Here is a 25,305-nt window from a genome sequence, read left to right as displayed (position 1 = left end):
AAAGATCAATTTAGCATTATCTCGTAATCTTCAAACCTTTCATCAAGAGACATAAAGACAAATTTATTATAGCAATTTACAGTAAATTGAGTCTATTACTACAGTGAAGAATTCACTATGCATTTTAAAATCTTGGTTAATGTTGTTTAATTGGGCGACAGGCTACTCTCTTCAAGTTTAATGCAAGAAATACACAATCAGTAAACTTTATTTGTAAAAGTTATATATTCATATTATTTTATATACTAATAATTAACAAGAACTAAAAAATAAAAGGGTACTTCACTAACCCCTCCTTATATAGTTCATTGTTAATTGGAATAATACACTACCAGAAAATCGCTAAATACCAACGGACATACCGACGGAATTTTTTCTGTCGGTATTTTGCGGCCGAAATCACCGACGGAAAATATTCGTCGGTAATTACCGACGGACTATTTCCACCGGTAATTACCGACCGAATTACCGACCGAAAATTCAGAAATAATGAAAAAAGGGCGGGCAGTAGCGCGGAGGTTTTGGCGGGTGATTTTTCCGACGGAATCACCGACGGAATTAAAAACTGGGGCCCGTACGCGTGATGGGACCTATTCACCGTCAAAAAATACCGACGGAATCACCGACGGATTTGAAATGCCAGATCCGTACCAGTGAACGGAATCACCGATGGATTTGAACAGCAGGTCCGTGCGGTGACGTGTCGATTGCCCGTCAGAATTACCGACGGTTTTGCCGACGGATTCACCGACGGTATTAATGTCCGTCGGTAAGTCCGTCGGCAAAAGTTAATATATGGCTCCTCTGCCGACACTCTCTCCCCCATTTCTCCTTCTTCTTCCTAATCCTAACCCTCCCCATCTGCAAAATAACCAGCCCCCCCTCACCCCAAAACAAGAATTTTTCTCATCTCAGCACAACAAGTTGTATTTGTTTTGTGGTCACAGCATCCGTGTTCTGATTTACCGACGGATTTTATCATTTTTTGTAAGTAATTCTATCTTTTAAAATTTTAACATTTAAATGTTAATTTTATTGTTTTTTTAGTATATGTATTATTTTTTTTTAGTAGATGTACATGTTTTATTGTTATTTCTCAAACAAACTTGTAGTATATGAATGTATAATTTTATACTTGTTATGGTTTGTTTTTAGATTTTGTAAGATTGTATTTGTTTGAAAATTGTTAAAATTTAATTTGTAGAATTACCGAATTACATGTTGTGTTTTGAAATAATTAAGAGCTTGCTTAATTAATGGGTCCTTTTTATAGAGGTTCGATAGAAGTCATGGATGATCGTTCATGGATGTATCTAGATTCACCCCAAGGATTGCGGAGGATGGATTATTGTAACGGGGTTCAGGGTTTTATTAATTTCGCAACATCTATTCCCAGAAATTTTACTGGAGGCGGTATTAGGTGTCCATGCAGGAAGTGTCAAAATAAAAAGTATCTGCATCCAGATGTTGTAATGATGCATCTTCTACACAAAGGGTTTGTGGAGGATTACGAGTGTTGGTATGCACATGGAGAGGTATTTGTTAGTAATAGGAGAATGGGAGAAACGGTGGTTGGGTCAACTTCTAGTGCTAGCAACGTGCATGAAGCGGCAAATGACAACACTAATCCTTACAGAAACATGGTTTATGGATGCAATGAGAATGAATCAAGATAATGTCAATCAATGTCCAATCGTAGAAGAAGAACCTAATGCAGAGGCAGCTAGGTTTTTTGATTTGTTGAAAGATTCTGACGAACCATTATGGGATGGCTGCACAAACCACAGTAAATTATCGGCTGTGGCACAGGTGTTCACCATCAAGTCAAATCACGGGTTGAGTGAGCCGGGTATGACAAAATTATTGATTGGGCAAGAAGCATTTTACCAGAAGGGAACAGGCTCAAAGAGAACTTCTATGCTGCGAAGTCCATGATGAAACCCCTCGGTTTAGGATACCAGAAAATTGACATGTGCCCTAACTTCTGCATGTTATACTACCTTTGAAAATGCTGTGATGACCGAGTGCATGACATGCGGGCATTCCCGTTACAAACCCAGAACTGGCAGGGGAAGACTCTAGTGGCATATAAAAAACTTAGATATTTCCCGATCACACCTAGACTGCAGAGGTTATTTATGTCACCAAGGACTGCTGAGCACATGACATGGCACCAAACACACGATGTCGTTGATGGTGTGATGGTGCATCCTTCTGATGGCGAAGCGTGGAAACGCTTTAACAGTGTTCATCCTGACTTTTCTGCTGAATCAAGGAATGTTCGACTTGGGTTGTGTACAGACGGGTTCAACCCATTTGGGTCATTTGCTGCTCCCTATTCTTATTGGCCGGTCATTCTCACAGTTTATAACTTGCCACCGGGAATGTGTATGAGGCCGGAGTTCATGTTTCTATCTACTGTCATACCCGGTCCAAGCAGCCCGGGGCGGAATATAGATGTTTGTCTTCGACCGTTGATAGATGAGCTGGCGCAGTTGTGGTCCTCCGGATCTCTGACTTATGATATATATAGGAAACAAAATTTCCTTATGAGGGCGGCTTTGATGTGGACTATCAGTGATTTTCCAGCTTATGGAATGCTTTCTGGTTGGAGCACGCATGGGAAACTCGCATGTCCATACTGCATGGAAAACAACAAGGCATTCACGCTAGCAAACGGAGGTAAAGCTTCTTTTTTTTAGTGTCACCGTCGCTTCTTGCCACTTAATCACAGGTTCAGAAAGAACAGAAAAGATTTCTTTGTTGGTAGAGTTAAAAAAGATGTTGCATCCCCGCGTCTTTCTGGTGAAGAATTGCATCATGTTGTATCAGAGTACGGTGACATTGTGTTTGGCCTTCAATCAGGTAAGCAAAAGTTTCCTGGTTTTGGTTTGACCCATAATTGGGTAAAGCGAAGTATCTTTTGGGAGCTTCCGTATTGGAAGACTAATCTTCTCTGCCATAACCTTGACGTCATGCACATCGAAAAGAACGTGTTTGAGAATATTTTCAACACCGTCATGGATGTGAAGGGGAAGACAAAGGACAACATGAAGGCTAGATTGGATATAGCTTTATACTGTAACCGTAAAAATATGGAGTTGGTTTATGACGAGTCACGGGTTGCAAAACCAAGGGCAAGCTTCGTGTTAGAGAAAAACGCACAACTGCTAGTCTACAAATGGCTTAAGAGTCTGCATTTCCCGGATGGACATGCATCGAACATATCAAGGCTTGTTAACATAGAGGACTGCAGATTGTATGGAATGAAGAGCCATGACTGCCACGTGTTTATGCAAACACTCATCCCATTAGCTTTTCGTGATTTGTTGCCAAAGGGAATATGGGATGCACTAACGGAGATCAGTCATTTCTTCAGAGATATATGCTCCAGCAAGATGAATGTTGAGCACATTGAGATGCTTCAAACGAATATCATCGAGACACTATGCAAACTTGAGATGATATTCCCTCCTTCATTTTTTGACTCAATGGAGCATCTCCCTATACATCTACCGTTCGAGGCAAAAGCTGGAGGACCGGTCCAGTATAGATGGATGTACCCATTCGAACGGTGAGATATTACAGTTGCAATGGAATTCATATCTTAAAGTATTTTCTATGTTTTTTATTTGAAAATACTTGAATTGTACTTCAATGCAGGTACTTGTTTAATCTAAAAAAAAAGGTTAAGAACAAGGCGCATGTTGAGGCTTCGATATCTGAGGCCTATATTGTTGAAGAGATATCAACATTTATCTCGTACTATTTCGAACCTCATCTGAGAACAAGAATCAATCGCGTTCCACGGCATGACGATGGCGGTGAAGTGCCTTCCAGTGGGAACTTGTCAATATTCTCCAATACTGGACGACCCACACCTAAAAATGCCGTAAGAGGAAGATATTTGTCGGAAATAGAATTCAAACAAGCACACAACTATGTTCTATTTAACTGTGATGAGCTGAGACCATTTATTCAGTAAGTCTATATATGTGTAATAGTAATTAAACTTTGTCAGTAATATACTGTTAATTATATATTGTAATATCATACACTCATTATCACTTGCAGGCAACATCGACAATATTTGCTCTCCAATAAACTCGCAGCTGACCGAATCCCAGATCTTTCAATTACAAGATGAACAATTTGCCACATGGTTCAGAACACATGTAAGCACTATCACAAACTCATTCTAACGTATGCATGTCATTACGAGATTCTCGTTCATTTACCGTGTATTGATGTACATTTAATTACATATATTTACAAGGTTTATCAAATGGGAAGGAGTGCGCCCAAGTCATTGTCTTCATTAAGCCTCGGCCCTGAAAGAAAAGTTAAGTGCTACAACGGGTATTTTGTCAATGGATATGTTTTCCATACTGAAGAATACGGGCAAGGAAGAAAGACATACAACTGCGGTGTTTGTGTTAAGGGATCCACAAGTAGCCAGTTAGAAGTTGACTACTATGGTAGATTAGAAGAGGTCGTCGAACTGCAATATCATAGCGAGCAGAATAAAGTGTTTTTATTCAAATGCTATTGGTATGACACGACGGACAGAGGAATCAGAGTTGATCCGCACCATGGTCTGGTCGAAATCAACTCAAAAGCTAGACTCCGCAACATAAACGATGTCTTTGTTTTCGCAAAGCAATGTCAACAAGTTTATTACACATACACCCCTTCATTTAGAAAGGATCGTTCAAGAGTTGACTGGTTGTCCGTTTTAAAAACGAAACCACGGGGTCGTGTCGAGGTTGTTCAGGATGAGAACGAAGACACAAGTGTGCGAGATGAAGTCTTTCAAGTTCGTGAGTTGGTTGAACCATATCGAGTTGCTCCTTCGATTGAATTGGAAGAAAATTCAAATTTTCGAGTTCTCGATGATAGTCTTGTTGATATTAACGGAGAGGAGTTGAATGTTGTTCTCAGCTCTAGCGGACAACCAAATGTCGATGAAGAAGATGATATCCATATTGAAGATTGCGATGAAGATGATGACAATTCAATTGACGAGGAAGAAGAAGAAAATTCCGACTAATTATGAACATGAAGCCCTATGTAAAAAAATTTGTCTCATGTAATTTAGATTATTGATGATGTATTTTGTAAAACAAAATATTTACTGTTTAAGCAATGTGGTTATTGTGTTTATGTGATGGACAGTTTATCAGTTAAGTTTCTGCAGGAAGGTAAACAGGCAATACAAAGACAAACTTTCCTGCATAATGCCACAATCACCGACGTCCATGCCGACGGACTCACCGTCCGTCGGTATCTCACAGAGAGTTCGAAAATATTTACAACAAAATGCCACAATCACCGACATCCATGTCGACGGACTCACCGTCCGTCGGTATCTCACAGAGAGTTCGAAAATATTTACAACAAAATGCCACAATCACCGACGGCCATGCCGACGGACTCACTGTCCGTCGGTATCTCATAGAGAGTTCGAAAATATTTACAACAAAATGCCACAATCACCGACCGCCATGCCGACGGACTCACCGTCCGTCGATATCTCACGGAGAGTTCGAAAATATTTACAACAAAATGCCACAATCACCGACGGCCATGCCGACGGAATAACATCCGTCGGCATCTCACAGTAAGCTCGAAAACATAAAACCACCATCGACGGTATTACCGACGGCGTAGCTCCGTCGGTAATTTGTCGGTTACCCATTTTACCGACAGAATTACCGACGGACCGCGCGTTTCCCAAAGTGCGTTAATTAATGCGCCCCTGAACTTGTCAGATTATCGACGGAATCACTGACGGACTTCGAAAATTTTGGAGGGCTTTTAAAAATTCGGGGCGAAATTCGAAAAATACCGACGAAATTTTGACCTTTTACCGACGGATTTGTAACCTGTTACCGACGGATGTTAATTCCGTCGGGGAGTCCGTCGGTAAAATTGACCTATAAGTTCCACCCCCGCCGCTTCGCCTCATTTTTTCTTCTTCTCCCCGCCGCTTCTTCTCTTCTCCTACGTTTTTCAGCCTAGATTTTTCATTTTTTTCCCCCTCAATCCTTAAACACTTTCACCTTTAATCTCTAGCAAGATTTGGTGTTGTAAATCTTCATTATATTAAAAGGTATGTGTTTTTTTTCTAATTTATTTTATTTTATTTTATTTTATTTTTAGTTGTTTTTATTTTTGTTGTGTTGGTGTTTTTTGTTGCAATGTAGATAAAGTTTTGAATTTGACACATTATTAAGGTATGTATATTTCGTTCCTTTTTTTTTGAATATTTTTTTGAATTTGTTGAATATTTGTTAATTTAATTGTTGAATAATTGAATTTAATTGTTGGATTTATTGAATATTTTTTGTTGTTGTGTTGTTAGAATTTTTATTAGGTAATTTAACTTAGAATTAGTTAAAGTTGAATTTTTTGAATATTTTTTGAATTTTTTGAATTTGTTGAATATTTGTTAATTTAATTGTTGAATAATTGAATTTAATTGTTGGATTTATTGAATATTTTTTGTTGTTGTGTTGTTAGAATTGTTATTAGGTAATTTAACTTAGAATTAGTTAAAGTTGAATTTTTTGAATATTTTTTGAATTTTTTGAATTTGTTGAATATTTGTTAATTTAATTGTTGAATAATTGAATTTAATTGTTGGATTTATTGAATATTTTTTGTTGTTGTGTTTGTTAGAATTGTTATTAGGTAATTTAACTTAGAATTAGTTAAAGTTGAATTTTTTGAATATTTTTTGAATTTGTTGAATATTTGTTAATTTAATTGTTGAATAATTGAATTTAATTGTTGGATTTATTGAATATTTTTTGTTGTTGTGTTGTTAGAATTGTTATTAGTTAATTTAACTTAGAATTAGTTAAAGTTGAATTTTTGATTTTTTTTGAATTTTTTGAATTTGTTGAATTGTAATTGTTAATTTGTTGAAGTATAATTTGTTGAATTTATTGAATTTATTTTTTGTTATATTTTTTATTGTTTTGAATATAATTATTGATTAATTTGTGAATTGTAATTGTTAACGTTGAATTTATCTTAGGATTAATAGTTGAATATGTTGGAATAATTAGTATAGATTGGTTCGATTGGTTGTGGCTATTGTTAATATTTGCAGGTTTGTGGATTTGGGTAGTATCTTTTTTAACTTTTGAATTTTATTTTACAATTATTAATATAAAATTGTTTAGATGCGCAAAATGAAAACCAGAGCTGGTCGTCAAGTCGAATCAAGTTCGTCTAGCAGCGATGATGATGTTTCCTTAGGTGCCTCTCAAGAAGAGGCACCTACACCACCTGCGCCGTCAACCGATGCTGCCTCTTCCAGCGATGTTTCACATCGCAGACGCGGCATGCCTTTGAAGCGGAATCAATTTACCCGCCAGTTCGAGGCACAGTGGAAGGACGATCTTTCAATGTAAGTTTGTTAATGTTTTAGTTTTTTTTTATATAAAAAAAACAAATTTAAAACATAATTTATGAAGTAATCACAAATTAATTTCATTTCTTTTCAGGTTCACAAACATTGAGGCCGCCCGATTAATATCATCGGCGTTTAAAGCGTCGATGGAGATTCCATTGTTTCAATGGAGTCAGATATCCAGACATCCTGAATGGATGCCTCAAATCAATGCATGGTTTCGTAGATTTGAGGTTCGTGTTAATATATAATTTTCAGCTTATTTCTAATTATAAATTCATGTTATAATTGTAAATAAATTATTAACATTTTAAAAATTATTTTTTTATATACAGCATCGATTCTGCTGGGACGATGAACATGACAGTGTTGTGAGGAGGGTGAGGGAAAATCACGCGGCAATTAGGTAACATCGAAAACAATACGACTTTTTTTTACATAATTATTTATGTTTTGAAATGTAATTTTTTCGTGCGTGAATTAGGTTGCGTGATTTTTGGTATGACGCCCAGAAAAAAGCAAAAAAAAACAGCGAGGGATAAGGGGTTACAAGGCTGGAACGATGTTGCGGTTTGGAGGGATTTCAAACCAATATACATTCCGGAAGATATATGGCCGCACTATCTTCAGCACGTGATGTCTGAGCGGTTCACTCGAAGCTCACAGTCCGGTGCCGGCAACCGGAATCGGCAAATTCATGGCTCGCTTACAACGCACACCGGCGGCTCCGTTCCGTTTGTTGCACATGCGAAACGGATGGTAAGATTAATTTAAATGAAATATATCGTTCAATTAATTTGTTGTTAATACATTTTTTTCATTATATATAGGCTACGTCTCTTGGACGTGAGCCGAGCCCTATGGAGCTATTTGTGGAGACGCACGTGCGGAGTCATGACCGCCAAAAGGGGACGCAACAGTTCGTTGACAACCGTGCTCAACAGTTTGTGGTGTGTTTGTTTAACCATTTTATTTTGTAAGTTATTATTATGTTTATTGAATTGAATATGATTATTTTTTTTTTCAGGAGACCTATAATAATCGGTTGAGGGAGAGATACGGATTTATTCGGTCGGTATGAAATATCACCGACACTTTTGCCGACGGAGTTAGTCCGTCGGTATTTACATAACACCGACGGAATGTATTCCGTCGGTATATTCCAAGCGGGAAACTTTTTTTTTTTTGGCGCGCACAGGCCGTCGGTAAATGTGTTTTTTTTTTATTACCGACGGATTTCGCGACGGAATGTGGAATCACCGACAAAAGGTATTCTGACGGGAGTATTCCGTCGGTAATATAGTCGGTAAATAATTTACCGACGAACGTTCTGTCACACACCGACGGAATATTTCCGTCGGTAAAACTGTGAAATCTTGTAGTGATAATTTTTTTTATTTATTTAATTTTAATTTTTTTTCAATATTAGATTTATTAGATGTTTAGTTTTAAATCTTATAGTAAAATTTTGTTAATAAGGTTATTTATTCTAATGACCTGAATCATGAGTTTTGCATATTAATTTGATTTTTGTTTTGTCATTATTTTAATTGAATATTTTTTCAGTTTCTCCTTCGACATTGGGTTAATTGAAATTAAATTTTATAATTTGATTTTTTTATGGAGTTATTCTAACCTTGTAACACAAGTTTGGAAGGTTAATTCGAGTTGATTCAAGTTGTTTTTTTAATTGATTTTTTTTTTAATTTTATCATTTAGCATTGAATTTATTACAAATTGGGATTCATCAACTTTAATATGAAAATATTATAATTATAATTTTTCTGAATGCTTTTATTTTAAGAAAAAATTCAAGAGAAAAAAAAATAAAAATCTTAATTTAAAGTAAAGAAAAAAATAATATTTTATTTTATTTTTAGAAACATTTTTGAAAGGCAAAAACAAACATGCTTCAATAACAAAATTCAACCAAACTTCAAATGAAAAAAAATATCATCTATTTATTTTTTCTTTACCGTATGAGAAAATAAAAATAATAATTAAAGTCCTGGTGGCAGCAAGACCCAATGTCATCGGTCATGGTGCAACAACCCAATAACCCTTCTAATTTACAAATATAAAAAACAACGCTGCCCTCATGTTAAAATGTAGTCTATAATACAAACACTTTATGTCTATAATATTGTCTAGTGCAATAAATTTATGTCCACAGTAAATACACATTATTTTTCCCTCGTGTTTTAATATATATATATATATATATAACTTGAAAGAAAAAGAAGAGCAACAATAAAAACAGTAAAAATAAACTGTACAAGTCCGACTACAGGCTATGTTGAATGATTCACATCACTAGCGTCGGCTGCTAAAAAGCATTTTCATGGAAAAACTCTCAGATATGTAAACCCGACTTAGACCAATCAGAAAAGAAAGAAGGAAAAAGGATTTATCAATTGTTCACTAATTCAAAGTAGAATTTTCTGCTGTTTTTTTTTTTTTTTTTTTGCAAATACTGATTGATGTAGACATAGACCAATCTCTTTTCCACCTGGTCCTAAAGAACGACAAGCTATTTGAAGTTTATGATATACTCAATTATATAGCTCGTTGGTGCATGATTGACAGTTTCATACTTGCAATTATTTTTTTGTTTGAAGAATGGTTTTAGAAAAAAATTAAAATTTTATTTATTTATTTATTTATTTTAAATTAATTTTTTAATGTTTTTATATTATTTTAATATATTTATATCAAAAATAGTTTTTTTAAAAATAAAAAACAATATTACTTTAATATATTTTTAACAAAATAAAAAAACTTTAAAAAACACCTATTAGTATATCTTATAAAGCCGCCCTCGATTTTAATGCTTCTGTTAGCCATCATTTGCTTTGAATATTATTTCTACACTATCACCGTGAGCAAATTTATTTCCCAAACAAACACTCTTGTTATATCAGAAAAATAGTCTCGTGACACGTGGATTGTGCATTTATTATAAAAAATAATAATTATAATTGTCTACGTACCTACCTGTGGGTTGTGCATGTATTATAAAAAATAGTCTCGTTATTCTTCAGAGAATACTTTGTGAAAGTAAATTTTTTATCAGATGAACACACTCAATAAATTTTTTCAATTTCAATGTCGATGTCGCACCCGACATTACGAATGAAGTTTAGAACGTAAAAATGGATAAGAAATCACCATTTATGAAGGAGATGAGTTTATAGTGTGGGTTAATGGCTGGCTAAGGGATGATGGTGCCGGTGGAGAGGGCTGATTCGGCAAGAAAGGGGCTGGAATTTTTGGGTATGATTCTAGTTAAATGCTGGACACAATTTATGCCTTGTGTCTTGTTTATTTCTTTCTGGCCACCAAGCTTTATACACAGGTCTATATTTATAATTCAAGAGTCCGTAGTCATATGAAATTAAAGAATCTCATACAAAAACAAGCTGATTCCTTCTTTAAATTTAAATTTTATTAAAAATATTCATAATATCCATCCCCATAAATCGGAAGTAATAATCATTGGCCAGGAAAAGTGTCTGGGGCTCTGATTTCTCACAACCACGGAGATAGCTTCCATAGACCGTTTACATATATAGAATTATAAATCCATAAGCATACCAAGATGTGTAGACGTCTAAATATCGATCCTCAGTATCATCATTATATGATTACAAACGAAGCTCCAAGCATGTCTGTGGCTTTATTCAATTAAAGACGAGGTTTCACTGATGTTTAAATTTATGGACTCGGGATTGATGGGGTAAAGATCATGGGCAGATGTAGAGGAATTTCCAATCCATGATTTTTCAGATCGAGGAAAGAGGTCTTGTGTGCTGTTTAAACTCTGGTCCATGACCTGCTGATAGTGGCCTTTGAGATGTTTGGAGTGTAAATCATCACCATAAATGCTAGGATCTGAGATCATCTCCTGGATGCTGGTCTGTCCTTCAAGCATGCTCACCACTTCTGACATTGCAGGCCTTAGAGATGGAGATGCATTGGTGCATAAGAGAGCCAATTTGATCATCCTCTCAGCCTCTTCCTTGTTGAATTCAGACTGCAGCTTTGGGTCCACTATCTCCATTAAATTTCCCTTTTTTTGCAGTACATGGGCCTGTGAAAGCAAAGAGTAAAGTATATTGCAGAGAGTAGTGCCTAATGCATCATGGATTCAAGATAGCAACAAGAACAGACTCGTAACTTACCCAGTCAAGAAGACATACGAATTCATTTGTTGTCCTGTAGCTCGAATTGCTTCTTCCACTGACAATTTCTAAAGCAACAACTCCAAAACTATAAACATCTGCTTTGTCTGTTAAATAACCCCACAGCGCATATTCTGGAGCCATATATCCTCTGAAATCAGAACCATGCCAGATTAGTGACTCTACCGGAGTATATTGCGAACACTGAATAAAGGAAGCTGCAAACTAAGTCTGATTAAAACTTACATGGTTCCAGCAACACGAGTGCTGATGTGAGTGTTCTCCTCTTCATTGAGCTTAGCTAGTCCAAAGTCTGATATCTTGGCACTTAGATCTTTGTCCAGTAATACATTTGTACCTTTGATGTCTCTGTGAACAATCCTGATTGCAGATTCTTCATGGAGAAATGCTAAACCTCTGGCTATTCCAACACATATCTTATATCTTGTTGGCCAATCCAGCATCAGAAAACTTGTTTCTGAACCTGTAGCTAATCCAGTAAAGCAGGTTCACTAAATAAAATGACTTCAACTTTGCTAGTCGATGCTATTATTCAAAAAAAAAAAAAAGATTTTACTGGAAAGTAATCAGATGCCATTATGGTTACCAAAAAGTGCTTTGGCGAGGGAGTTGTTTTCCATGTATTCGTACACCAGAAGCAACTGATCTCCTTCAATACAGCATCCATAAAGCTTTACAAGATTGGGATGCTGTAAACCAGATATCATGCCTATTTCATTCACAAATTCTCGGTTTCCTTGCCTGGATTTAGGAGATAGCTGCTTAACAGCAATGAGAGTTCCATCTGACAATTGACCCTGCATTGAATTTATCGTAGACATTTTGCATGATCAAACAGAAGGTCCAATGATCAACTGGGATAATATGCAAGAGAATATTAGAGTGACAGACCTTGTATACGGAGCCAAATCCACCTTCTCCAATTTTTCCAGCAGAATCAAAATTGTTAGTGGCAGCTCTCAGCTGCCTCAAAGTGAAGGAACCAGTTTTCAGATCTAGCCCCTTGAGATCTGCACATAATTGTTGGTGACACAAGGGAAATGCTTCAACATCATCAATGCGCGGATGTGTTATATTCTAGATGTTTGCGTGTGTAATAGCTGCTAATTAACTAATTAAGGAAAAGGCTTTAGCACGCAGATGATTGATTTCAATGTACCTCGTTCTCTCATGAACTTGTCTCTAAAATAGAATTTCCAACAAATGACACCCATTACCAAGAAAACAAGGAGTAATGCTGAAGTGACAACTCCAACCACGATAGGTATTTTACTTGCTTCTCCAGGTTCTGAAATTAAACAAAGTTACACGTACAAACACAGAAAGCCAATGGGACAATAAATCACTGTAGGGCAGCAGTTCACTTCTCACCTGGACAATAAGTACTCCGGCCTGAAAACCACAAACCATAAAATGCTTCTTAGATGGTATAATTAATGAACCGAGTAGAAGCTTACATACGGTTATGATGAAAATCTAAGCCAGGTTCATAAGAAAGAATTTGTTTGGTAATCATGCAACCGGTGGGGGAAATGACCACGTTTAAAGGATAATGAGATTTAGACTCCTAACTATTTGGTCAACAAAGTTATGATATTATTGCTCGGTTTTCATTTTAACTTAATTGATAAAGGTTATTGTATATGAATGAAATCGCAAAGTCAGTGACTTTCAAATGAAATGCTGGGAATATATATATATATAAAACATGCCTGAGCATACAGTTATTGCAGAAATAAGAGGACCGTAATTTCCTCTTTCTGGAATGCAAGTAGTCCCTTTTCCATTCCAGTATAAACGGATCTCCAAAGTATTGTCTGTCACAGTGGCATTGAATTCTTTAGAATAAGCTTTGTTGGATCCATTAGCAGCCTCCTCAATATTAAAATTTTTTCTCTCTAGTTTCCCCTGGAAAACAAATCCCAAGTTCAAAGGATCTTTTTGAAAGAAAAAAAAAATCGTTTTGGATAATTTAATCTCAATTACCTGAATATAAATGTCAAAAAAGCGTTTTCCAACTCTTTTGTACAATTCGTCACCTGTGAATTGTATCTCAGCAAAGTGGAGTTTAACAGTGTACATCCCATTTTCTAGACAATAACCATAATAAGTGAGAGAGATGGCAGCTCTGCGTGCTGTAGAAAACAACGGTTCATTCGAGTAGGTTGAACGAAGTCTATATTCGGGGCTTTTAGCTTTATCATCCATAAAATCTCCAGTGTTGCTGAATCCCCAGTTTGATCTTTTATTGGAATAAATCGTAGCAGCATCACCTATAATGCTATCGTCGCCTTCATACAAGATACCCCCACTGGTTTCATCCGGTCCACCACAGTTTACATGGAAGGAACGATAACCTGCAATACGTCAAATTAGTACACCATTAGAACAGTTGCAAATATTCTTCTCATATCGTAGGGGCGTGTAAGTGTTTAGATTTTTGAATCCCTTTGCTCTACAACTAGAGCTATTACTCTACTATATAGCTTCAAATCGATTAGTCATTGGCTAGTACTTTTCCAAGTGGCTTGTCACAATCATTGTTCAACTCGAATCGATGGAGGTTGTTCTATCAACCTTTGGTTTCCGATTAGTGATATTGATGGTGAAAACGTGAGGTGCTCAAGTTCTGCTTGAGGCCATGTTTTGGTTACAGATAAATCCTTACTTGTCCAACGAAACTGAGAATGAATACATCCTTAATAGATCTGTGTGCAAATAAGGCAAAAAAAGATTTCGGTATGCTGATAAATACACAGACACTGATATTATAGTAGATGACTGATTTCGGTATGCTGATAAATTTGAAAAGATTATAGTAAGAATTAGTACTCTTTGATTTTAAAGAACTTCGTTACTTCTCATTTAAGGAGGGAAAAGAATATCATACTTTTGGGGCACTCATGTTTGCTTAAGCATGGAAGAAGTCCGCTTCTGTAAGACATGGAAATTATAGTAAGAATTTCAAATGGTTCTGCAAACTGCAATATAAGAATCAGTTATCGAAACCATGCTGTTCATTATAGTAAGAATTAGCATTATTTCACCCCCAAAAAAAAAATCATATTATTGAAGTAAAATATGATCATTTTATGTTTGCTCATTGAGAAAATCGGTGCATTGCCGTTCCCTCTTCATGAGTGTTTGTGCTTATATCTTGGGGTAAATGAATAATAAAGCATGTCACATTCTTATGTTCTTCATTCATTCATTCATTCAGCATTAATCAACAACATATATAATTGATGATTTCTATTGGTATTTTTGCAAGCACTTTACATAACATGATCTAAATTAAAAAGTTCAAAATGCACAAGATAGCCTATATATGTTTAACTCCTACGTACATGCATTTAAAAACATATAAAATTTGCGTAACTGATTTGAAATAGTAAAAATATTTTGAGCATAAAAGCTACAAGGACATGGCCTGGTATATCTGATCCTAGGATACCAAGTTTGTGCTGAGAAAGAAAATCAGGATAGGATTTAAAGATATAAATATAAATTGTAGATTTAACTCCAAAGATATTCAGTTAAAATCCTGCTTAGCATCTGATATATAATGTATTTTTGCCCCCCTGAAAACCATATATGAACATGATATGGTTTATATGTTTAGCAGCATATTCTGTTAACGCAGGTTCCATCATTGCAAAGATGTTTTTAGTTTACGGGAGTGAGTTTTTAGAAGGGATATTTACCTGCCTGTCTGCATTTAAGAAATCCCTCTAAAATATCCCAAAAGGGAATTTTGAAATTCTATCCTGTAACGGCTCCATTTCCAAATTAAGGTTATCCATAGGGACCTCGTTTCATCCTAGATTTCTGCTAAGCATATATGAGTTTTATATGTACCAACATATATACGCCTCTCTTACGTTGTATCAGTTGTGGTTCTTAATTTTTCCTTGGTATCATGACAACTACCAGATTGGATCTTCAACAACATGAAATACCAAAAATATCGCTCTCCAGAGTGTATAAGAGGAGCCTTACAAGTTATTCTTGATGAGTGAACTCCTGTACGTGTTTATATCCCTGGTTTATAGATTCAAATCATTAAGTTTCGCAGCAACCAGGAGTATCCCAAATTTAAGAAAATAGATATCCTTACTGGGCATCTTGACAGCTTGGCAGCCGTGAAAAGTTATTGTAGGAAACATCACTGCAAGAAGCCAAGGGAATCATAAATATGAATATGAACCTCAACAAAATTAATAATAAGTAGTGGAACAAATGAAATGCTAAGCAAGATTAAAAAAAAAGAAAACCCCACATATTTTCAGAGAAACTAGGCTTTTGTTGAGGCCCTATATATGGCTTGAAAATATATGTAGCCTTAGATTCACTCAGAAGACCACTTTATAAAATATTAATGGTTTGATCAATCATCAGCAGTTATATCTTCACAAGAGAGCAGAGAACTTGAACAGAATATCTAAACTGAAATAATTGAAACCTGTGATACATCTCAGAAACATACATTTTGTTGCCTGAGTTGATAAATGATTCTGGGACAATTCCAGTCAGCTTGTTTCCACTCAAAAACCTGGTTTTCAAAAGCCAGATTGATTCTTTCAGCATAATTCACTCTATCCATGGTCAGATTTCAAATATTCAAATTTAAATACTTACATAAAATCATATATTTTTGCATCTGGAGGAATTTCTCCTTCCAACTTGTTGAAAGTTAAATCCCTGCAAAAGATTACATTAAAAGATTTTCCAACTTTAGTTTTCGGAATATTCCTTGCGCCTTTGTAAGTAGTTTAGCAATAGACAAGCTGGAGCTTCTGCGAAATGCAAATACCTGCATTATTTTTACTTATGTTTCATTTGGTTCATGGTTAAACACAAACCAAGTTAAATGTCGAGGATGTAAAAGTGTTTAGAATGTGTGGAAGAAAGTTTAGAAATAAGGTTCTAAATGTTATTGATTTCTAGAAATTAGTGGAATCGGTCGACTGGTTGATAATAAGTCAATCAGTTGAGACAAAGCGATTGGTTGGATTAAGAAACGGTCGACTGGTTCAGTCATCATAATACAATTCTTGTTTAGATTAGGATTTCCTTGTATTAGTTTAATTTCTTAATTATTTAGGACTTTATGTTTATAAAAAAGCTTGTAATTCAACATTACTATAAATACAAAAGGAGAGAAAATAGCTAAGGAGGCTTAAAGAGAAACACTTAACAAAAGTATTCATTTCTCTCAACGTACTTCTTCTTGTTCTTCAGTTTTTCACCTTACATTATTGTGTTGATCTTATACCACACTTGTTTTACTTTCAACAAGTGGTATTAGAACTTAGGTTTGATTATTTGATATGGTCAATCCAAACTTCTCACTTCAATGTCATAGATTGACAAAGGACAACTATGAAATTTAGTGTATTTGAGTAAAAGCTTAACTAAGTTTCCAAATATATATGGGAGACATTTGAAAAAAGCTTTGAGAAGCCTATAGATGAAGCAACATTAACTTCAGCCCAAAAGGAGGTCGTGCAAAAGGCATGAAGGAAGAATCAACAAGCACTCACAATCATCTATCAATGTCTAAATGATGCCACTTTTGAGATAGTGGCTAATGCAGTCGCCGCCAAACATGCATGAGAAATTTTGGAAGAATCAAATCAAGGAGTTGACAATGTGATAAAGGTATGTTTACAAAAGCTATGTAATAACTTTGAAAAGGTACATTTGCTTGAATCAAAGAATATTTCAAAAATACTTTGCAAGAGTATTAGTCATATACAATCAAATGAGGAGATATGAAGAAAAGATGGAAGAGACATGTGTGGTACAAAAAAAAGTTTCATTATATGGTTATCATGGTAGAGGAATCACAAAATATAAATGTTCTCTCAATATAAAGTCTCATGGGAAAATTACAAGTTCATAAAAAAAAATGTCAATGAGATTCAAAAGGATGTGGATGCACAAGCACTTATTTCAAAGAAAGATGGTTTTGGATATTCCTAAATGGGTAGAGGACATGGACAAAACAAATAAAGAGGAGTAAGAGGCAGATTTGAAAAAGGAGGTCAAGACAACCTTAATAGATCAATCAGTCGATCGCATAAAACAAACTGGTCAATCGGTTACACCGAAAATGACAATCTAAGATCCAGGTTTGACAAATCAAAAGTTAAATGTTATAACTGTCAAAAGATAGGTCATTATGCTAGGGATTGCTAGATTCCAACCAAGAGGTTTGAGTAGAATGAAAATATTATAATATAAGAAGAGAAAGAAGCCACCTTACTATAAGTGCATAATAAAAGAATGCAAGACAAAGAGAATTGATGGTATCTAGAAAATTGAGCTAGCAACCACATGTGTGGAGATAAAAACAAGTTCATAGAGCTTGATAAAGCAATTAAAAGCAATGTCACCTTTGCAGATCATTCAAAAGTTATCATCAAAGAAAAATAAATGATTTTGATTAAATTAAAAGATGGAATTCATCAATGTATTGGTGATATCTATTATATACTAACAGTGAAAAGCAACATAGTGAGCTAAGGACATCTGTTGTAGAAGGGATATGAGATTAAGATGAAATATCATACTTTAACATTACTTGACACTAAAAGTGTTATGATTGCAAAGGTAACCATGGCAAAGAATATAATATTGTTGTTAAATGTCATAACTTATTTTTGGATTATTTTCCAAGTTTACTTTTTTTTCTTTCAAAACAAAAATAAAAAAAATAAAATGAAGACCGGTGACGCGGAGAAAGAAGGTCGAGGAGGTTCTCAAACATATAGGAAAATCAAGCTGTAATTTTGAATGAAATTCAAAGCTTAATTGTACTCATTATACCCAAGACTGAGGCAACAATGTAGATTCAATGTCAAATTAAATGATTATTGAACGAATCTGTATAGAAATTGTTAGAGGATAATAATATTAATTATATCTTGAGATCTCACCTAAAAGTTTAAACTATTGGGTTGAGATGGTTCTTTGACATGGTATTAGAACCTTGATAACCAAGCGGTCACGAGTTAAATTAGGGGCTTAACAAGTGGAAAATTAAATTTGAAAGCTCAATTTAGGTTTATTTAAGATTGAAATTTTAAGAAACTAAATTTAATTTTTACCAAGTTAGTTGATTGAAATTAGAGACAAAATTACAAGAAAATCAAAATTTTATAATAAATTAAAAATTAAATTAAAAAAATTCACAATTAATGACCATTTTGCTGTGTTATTAAAATATATTCATGTTTTTAACTTCTATAACATTACAGCACATATAAGGTGATGAGTGAAGGTGTTACGACTTACAGCGTTTTTCAGAGAATCCGATGTCCACACAGCTGTTGGGATCACTCCAGTTAAATTGATGTTTCGCAAAACCCTTCAAAGAAATTAAAGATAGGCTTAATTAGTTCTCAATAGAACATGTTAATTCTCAAGTTTATTTATTTTAGACATTTTACGGACAGTTGACGAACAATTTTTTCACTATGGGGGGGATGTTGGTTAAATTAAACTCTGGTCCAGACATATCAGTGATCCTCCTGCAGGTACATTAAAAAGAAAAAAATGTTATAGTTCCCTTTATTCTTTCTGTCTTCTTCACAGAAATTATTGTATTTATTGCTGTGCATCCCAGGAAGTAGTTTGACTCACAAGTCTCTCAACTTCTCTAAAGAAAGAATGGCACGAGGTATGGGCCCTTGTAGTCCACTTGCGTATAATTCACTTCGTAATTAGTCCAAAGAGGAAAAACAAAATATCAGAATAATGTGCAACATGTAGCAGAGAAATGAAATGAAAATCCCATGCAGATAGAGATCCTCACAGTCTATCAAGATTCCTCCAGTTCCCAATGAAATCAGGTATTCTGCCACTAAGATTATTATCACTTGCACGACTGCACATTGCAAAACCGAATTAAGGAAACCAGATGCTATTGCATTATCAAAAACTGTGTTTAAAGAAGAAAGGAATTGATTGCTTACAAATCAGTCAAGTTTAGCTTAGCAAGAGTCTTTGGCAAGGTTCCCTCCAACTGATTGGAGGAAAGTATCCTGCAACCATTAACTCATAGCACAGCATCAAAGATTGCAGCTAAAATGTCTAGCTTGCGTTGGTTTAATAATGATGAGCAGTTAAACGCCTTACAGGTCTGTTAAGTTGACAAGATCACCAAGCTGAGAAGGAATAGTACCAGAAAACTGATTTGCTTCAAGGGACCTTCATGTATTTGTTTTTTATTAATTGACAAAAAAATTAATAATTAGTGAACAAAGTAAGCTAGCATTGTCAAAAACAGAAACAGAAAACAAAACAAATGATAAATCGGCAGAACATATATTTATGACTTCAATACATACAAGTAAGTCAGGCTACGAAAACTTCCCAGGTACCCAGGAATATTTCCTGACAAGCGATTGGATGTAAGTGAGCTGCATGCATAAAATGTTATCTAGTTATGGTGAATTCTGCCTTGAGTATGAACTGGTAAGCAAAGATGAGTTGAATGAACTTACAGGTATGTCAAATGTTTCATTGAAGCCCATTCCTCGGGAATATTGCCAGAAACGTAGTTGCGAGTTAGGTCACTGTAACAGATAATGTAGCATCAATACTTGAGAATTTAACTTGTTCAACTTATAAATTAGTCGATAAAAGTTACTTTGAGATTCTAAAATGAATATGCAAGGTAAATTATATCCTGAAAAGGTTCTTACAGAATTTCAAGATATGCAAGGTTGGCTATTTCAGGCGGGAGCTTGCCTGGAAGACTGAGCGTTTTTATATATCTGTTATTGAAAGAGAAAAACACCATCAGTATATAAACTCAACTTTAAGACTAGATGATTGAAAAACAAACTCAAAAATTTACTTGTGCTAATTTACATCCAATTCCAAACACAACTTTAAGATTAGAGATATTTTCAGATAATTAATTTAAACATTGGAGCAAAGTATCAAATAAATATAGAAGGCAAAAAAAAAAATCTTACAATGACGTGATATGACAATAACTGTCATTATTGAGGTTGAGGGTGCAATTGCATACGAGGGTGCTATTGGCTTCTGAATCTTGTTCCGACAGATTCATATCATGCAGAGTTCCTGATTGGTTGCAAGCATCGCCCACGTCGAAGGGTTGCCCACCCAGCGTCAGTGTCTCGCCAATTTGTTTTAACGCCGTCACTAGTTCAAGGATCATGCATCCACGGAAAATTTTATCAAAATATATCCATATCCATAACATCGGTTAATATTAACTCTTATCACCGGAAAAAGAAAAAAATAATAATAATAGTTTTCGAGTGGTATTCTAACACAATAAAATGGTCGGAATCTAGAGTACAAATCCAGTAAAAATAGAAATGAATAGTGAAAATATATAAATATAATACAAATCCTTTTCAATTTGTTGCATGTATTTTAGGATAATTGAAAATCAAAAAAAACACTTTTTTATTAACTCATTTATATGTTTTAATTTTTTTACTCAATATATTTTAAAAATCATGTCCCATTTTCTTATATTCTTTTTCTTCATGTATTCTTTTTTAGTTCTTGATTTAAATATCTTTTTTTAATAATAATTAAGGGCATTTTTTTGGTATAAAAAAGGTTTCTGTAATATTTTCTTAAAAGTTAGAGAGGTTTTATTAAAACTTCAAACTTTTTTTCATACTCTTTGTAGTTTCCAAATACCTCGAGAATTGCTGTAATTTGTAGATAAAAGAAATCTGATACAAATAAAATAATTTATGCATCTTTAATACCATCCCCACATGAGCTACTTCCTGTTGGATGCACAGTTGACAGTTAATATGTACGGATTTGAGCCTTTTTTTCAGAATTTCCTTTTATGTTCTTACCCCATGAGTTGTTTTTCTGTAGCTGTACTGTAAAGTGATGACATGATTCTCCAATAAAGTAATTAATAAGCAATAATTAAGGGCATTTTCATATATTAATATAATTCATATATTGAAAAATCATGCCCCATTTTCTTATATTCTTTTTATCTAAGTCTTTTTTTTAGTTCTCGATTTAAATATCTCTTAAAAGTAATAATTAAGGGCATTTTTTTTGGTATAAAAAAGGTTTTATTAATTAGTTACTCAAACTTCTTTTCATACTCTTTGTAGTTCCAAATACCTCGAGAATTATTGTAATTTGTAGAAAAAAGAAATCTGATACACATTAAATAATTTATTCATCTTTAATATCATCCCCACATGAGCTACTTCCCGTTAGATGCACAGCTGAGAGTGAATGTACGGATTCGGGCCCTTTTTTTTCAGAATTTCCTTTTATGTTCTTACCCCATTAGTTATTTTTCTGTAGCTGCAGTGTAAAGTGAAGAAATGATTCTCCAATAAAGTAATTAATGAACTATAAATTTATATTAATGAATTTCTTAATCTTAAAGTATGAGGTTGTAGTTGTAAGCAAATATATCTGTGGATATGTGACTTAGCACACCAATGGAATGGAAAGTCGTGGAAATTAGTTAGCTCAGATTATTACAACAATCCATTATTGCAATAAAAACAAAGCTTAGTCTCTTACCTTCGTCTGGATGTAACTGATATGGTATAGCTGAACTGAAAGTAGCAGAGCTGAAAAGAGTGATCACGACCACCATAACTCGGCAAAACTGAAGAAGTCCATGCGGAGGCTGAAGCGTCGTGAACATGTTGGGTGCAGGAGTAGGGAAGAAGATTGAATAAGTACTTTTCATTTTATGAGGAACGTACTTGATTTATAGCCATTTGATTTGATTCCTTTTCATTTCTATCTCTCCAAAGCGACAAGGGTTGATTACAAGTTACCAACTGGTAAGTATCGCAACAGGTAATTAATTATAAGTTGGACAAATTTAAGCTGGTCATCTCTCCAGCTGATCAGCCTAAATTATTAATAAAATTAACTACACTGTAATACTAATTCTTTGGCCGAGTCCAATCAGACTTGTGGTATATACTTTATACAATATCTATACTTTCATAAATATTTCTATAAATATCTAGGATATTTTTAATGTATTTATATTAAATATTTTATAATTATAAAATATTTATCTTAAAAAAGTTTATATAAACAAATATCTCTTGGAGCAGAAAGAAAAAGGCTAGAAGGCCAGAGCCAATCTCTCTCAACAACATAATTCTAATATAAAACTTAAATAAAATTTAAGGAATATTGAAGTCTAGAGAACACAAAGGTTTTATTACTCTTTAGATAATAATATAAATCATATCTTTAGATCTCATCTAAAAATTTAAGCTATTGGGTTAAGATGGTTTATTGATATAGTATCAGAGTTTTAATAACTAAATGGTCACGAGTTTTAATCTTACTATCTTTATTTATTTGATAAAAATTAAGCACAATATAGTGTTGATCCGTGCAAATTTAAGTCTAAAGAATTTTCACTTAAAAAATTATTTTAAAAAATAATATAAATCATATCTTTAAAAAATAATATAAAGTGTGAATCTTAACCTCGTATTTTCCTTGGTTCTTCTAGTTGCAGGTTAGAAGATGTTGAAATTTAAAAGATAAGGAGGTTGTCACAAAATTAATGACTACAAGCTATGATGTTGAATGATTCACATCACCAGGGCCGTCGGCTGCTAAAAGGCATTTTCATGGAAACCTCTCAGATATTTAAACCCGACTTGTCAGTTTATTCACTTGAAACTTGCTAAGAACGTACTGAAAAGGAGAGAGATTCCAATCAGAAAAGAGAGAAGGAAAAGGATTTATCCTTGTATACATTGCTTGAAGTTCATTCCATACTGCTGTAAAAGTGCAAGCTAAGAACTTCATCATCACTTGGGGGTTAAATGCCCCCAAGCTCTATACACAGGTCTATATTTATAATTCAAAAATCTCATACAAAAACAAGCTCTGATTCCTTCTTTAAATTTAAATTTTATTAAAAATATTCATAATATCCATCCCCATAAAAAATTAAAATATTATAGGTTAGTTATTGTTTTTCTTTTTTTTAATATCCTAAGTGTCGTTATAATTTGTGCTTCTTCTGCCACCATTCACAATCTCAAGATTCTAAACAATAATATATGTTAAAAAAAAAAATCATAACCCATTTAACAGAATGAAAACCACGAAAAGTATTTATTGGCCTTTTAACAAAACAGCAACCACCAACCCAGAAAAGTATTATTCTACATGCAACAAGTAAAGTGTAATGTATTAAAATATAATTGCTTTCAACAGGTACAAGTAATCTTTCCTTCTTTTTACTTTTGATATATCTAACTGTTCGAGCAGCAAAACGAAAGGGCGTAGAATTTTCCGCAAAGACTTTTCACAACTTCAATGCATTCTTGAAAGTTGCAATGTGAACTCAAGTTATCTCATGGATGCATGGATCAATCAATATTGATGCTAGTCTTTCTCTCTCTGCAATAAAGACATAGGTAGAAAGAACTTGCTGCTTTTAAATGCTGATAGGTTGATTGATGCAGACATGACTTCTTTTTTCCACGTTGGGTCCTGTTAACCTCATGGACTTGATCAAAAAGATGCATGGATCGATCAATCAATATAGATAGTACGTGAAGTGTTGATTAATTTTAGTAATTCCCATTCCTGTTTTTCTTCTTCTTCTTTTATAAACATAGGTTCTTTAAATCTAGGTTAATTTGGTTCAAACCTGGTTATTAAACTTGGCTCGTCTGGTAGGTCACTCTAGAACTTAGTTGACCTAATGGCTAGATCAATCTAGGTTTAATCTATTCTTTTATCATAGTATTTTCATGAAAACTAAAAAAAATACTCCAAGTCAAGTAACACGCAACAAAGAATTTAAGATAATTTATTTTAATTTTTTGACTCTTTTAATAGCTAAATAGGAATGATTTTTCTTTGAAAAAAAAGTCATTTTGGCTCATGATTTGGTTTTCCCTGCAAAATCAATAAAGAACTGAAAAAATAGTTTTTATTTCTTTACAAAGAAAGTGAAGTAGATATGAAATTGCTTGCAAAATTGTGTGATGCTGCTGAGGTGTTTTGTTACTTGCAGTTGTTGTATGATTGTTAATAAAAAAAAGATCTAATTAATTAAAATTTAATAATAAAAAGATGTTGGATATAATTAACCCGGTTGTGCCACTTACATTATATAAGCTCTTTGTATTTAGATTAAAGGATGTTTTTTTTACAAATCAATTCAGAAGAATTTTAGTCTTTCCTCTCTTTTGTATTCGTATTTATTTTATGTTAATTAAATTGTTTTAACAGCATGAATCCAAAAAACAAATCTCACCTTTTTTCACCTAGTCGCTCTACTGGGACTGACAAAAATAATCAATGAATAATTTATGTGCAAGATACTAACCCAGAAAGACTCTAGGAATTTTATTTTTTATTTTTTATTTTTTATGTTGTACCATTCTTCTACGGTTATAAGTATCATGTGCTGTTTACCTTTGCCTCCTGGAGTCTATTTGTTCTCCTTATAATTTACAAGGAAAAAAAAATAGACAAAAGGTTGATTGGAGTAGACATTACTCACTCTTTCCACTTGATTCCTATCTTTATCATAGACTCAATTAAATGTGTGAAGTTGAAATGTTGATCATCTCGTACATGATTTTTAATGCTTGTCATTTCTGTCTTCCTGATTTACTGCATTTGTGTTGTATATAGGTACTTTAAACTATT

At 34.0% G+C, this 25,305-nt stretch overlaps 2 protein-coding genes across 2 annotated transcripts; one reads left to right on the top strand and one right to left on the bottom strand.

Moving 5' to 3' along the window:
* The first annotated feature begins 2,782 nt into the window (after window positions 1-2,782).
* On the top strand, window positions 2,783-3,985 carry LOC140956072 (uncharacterized). The gene is made up of 2 exons (XM_073412243.1): window positions 2,783-3,574; window positions 3,664-3,985. Exons 1-2 carry the CDS (start codon window positions 2,976-2,978, stop codon window positions 3,983-3,985), a joined length of 921 nt encoding a protein of 306 aa, XP_073268344.1. The 5' UTR covers window positions 2,783-2,975.
* Window positions 3,986-11,040: 7,055 nt separating this feature from the next.
* Window positions 11,041-22,366, bottom strand: LOC118048645 (probable LRR receptor-like serine/threonine-protein kinase At1g29720). Its single transcript, XM_073412670.1, has 25 exons — window positions 22,180-22,366; window positions 20,610-20,802; window positions 20,334-20,405; window positions 20,133-20,204; window positions 19,977-20,048; window positions 19,765-19,836; window positions 19,602-19,670; window positions 19,442-19,513; window positions 19,270-19,341; window positions 19,092-19,157; window positions 18,922-18,994; window positions 17,294-17,298; window positions 16,261-16,323; window positions 16,109-16,174; window positions 15,740-15,790; window positions 15,622-15,663; window positions 14,513-14,553; window positions 13,609-13,979; window positions 13,335-13,530; window positions 12,782-12,910; window positions 12,514-12,632; window positions 12,209-12,419; window positions 11,848-12,091; window positions 11,602-11,752; window positions 11,041-11,510 (listed from the first exon to the last, which is right to left on the bottom strand). Exons 1-25 carry the CDS (start codon window positions 22,349-22,351, stop codon window positions 11,097-11,099), a joined length of 3,108 nt encoding a protein of 1,035 aa, XP_073268771.1. The 5' UTR covers window positions 22,352-22,366; the 3' UTR covers window positions 11,041-11,096.
* Window positions 22,367-25,305: the final 2,939 nt, after the last annotated feature.

Source organism: Populus alba, chromosome 11 (assembly GCF_005239225.2).
Source record: "Populus alba chromosome 11, ASM523922v2, whole genome shotgun sequence".
Classification (NCBI taxonomy): Eukaryota; Viridiplantae; Streptophyta; class Magnoliopsida; order Malpighiales; family Salicaceae; genus Populus; species Populus alba.
This window is presented reverse-complemented; position numbering and strand designations above follow the sequence as displayed.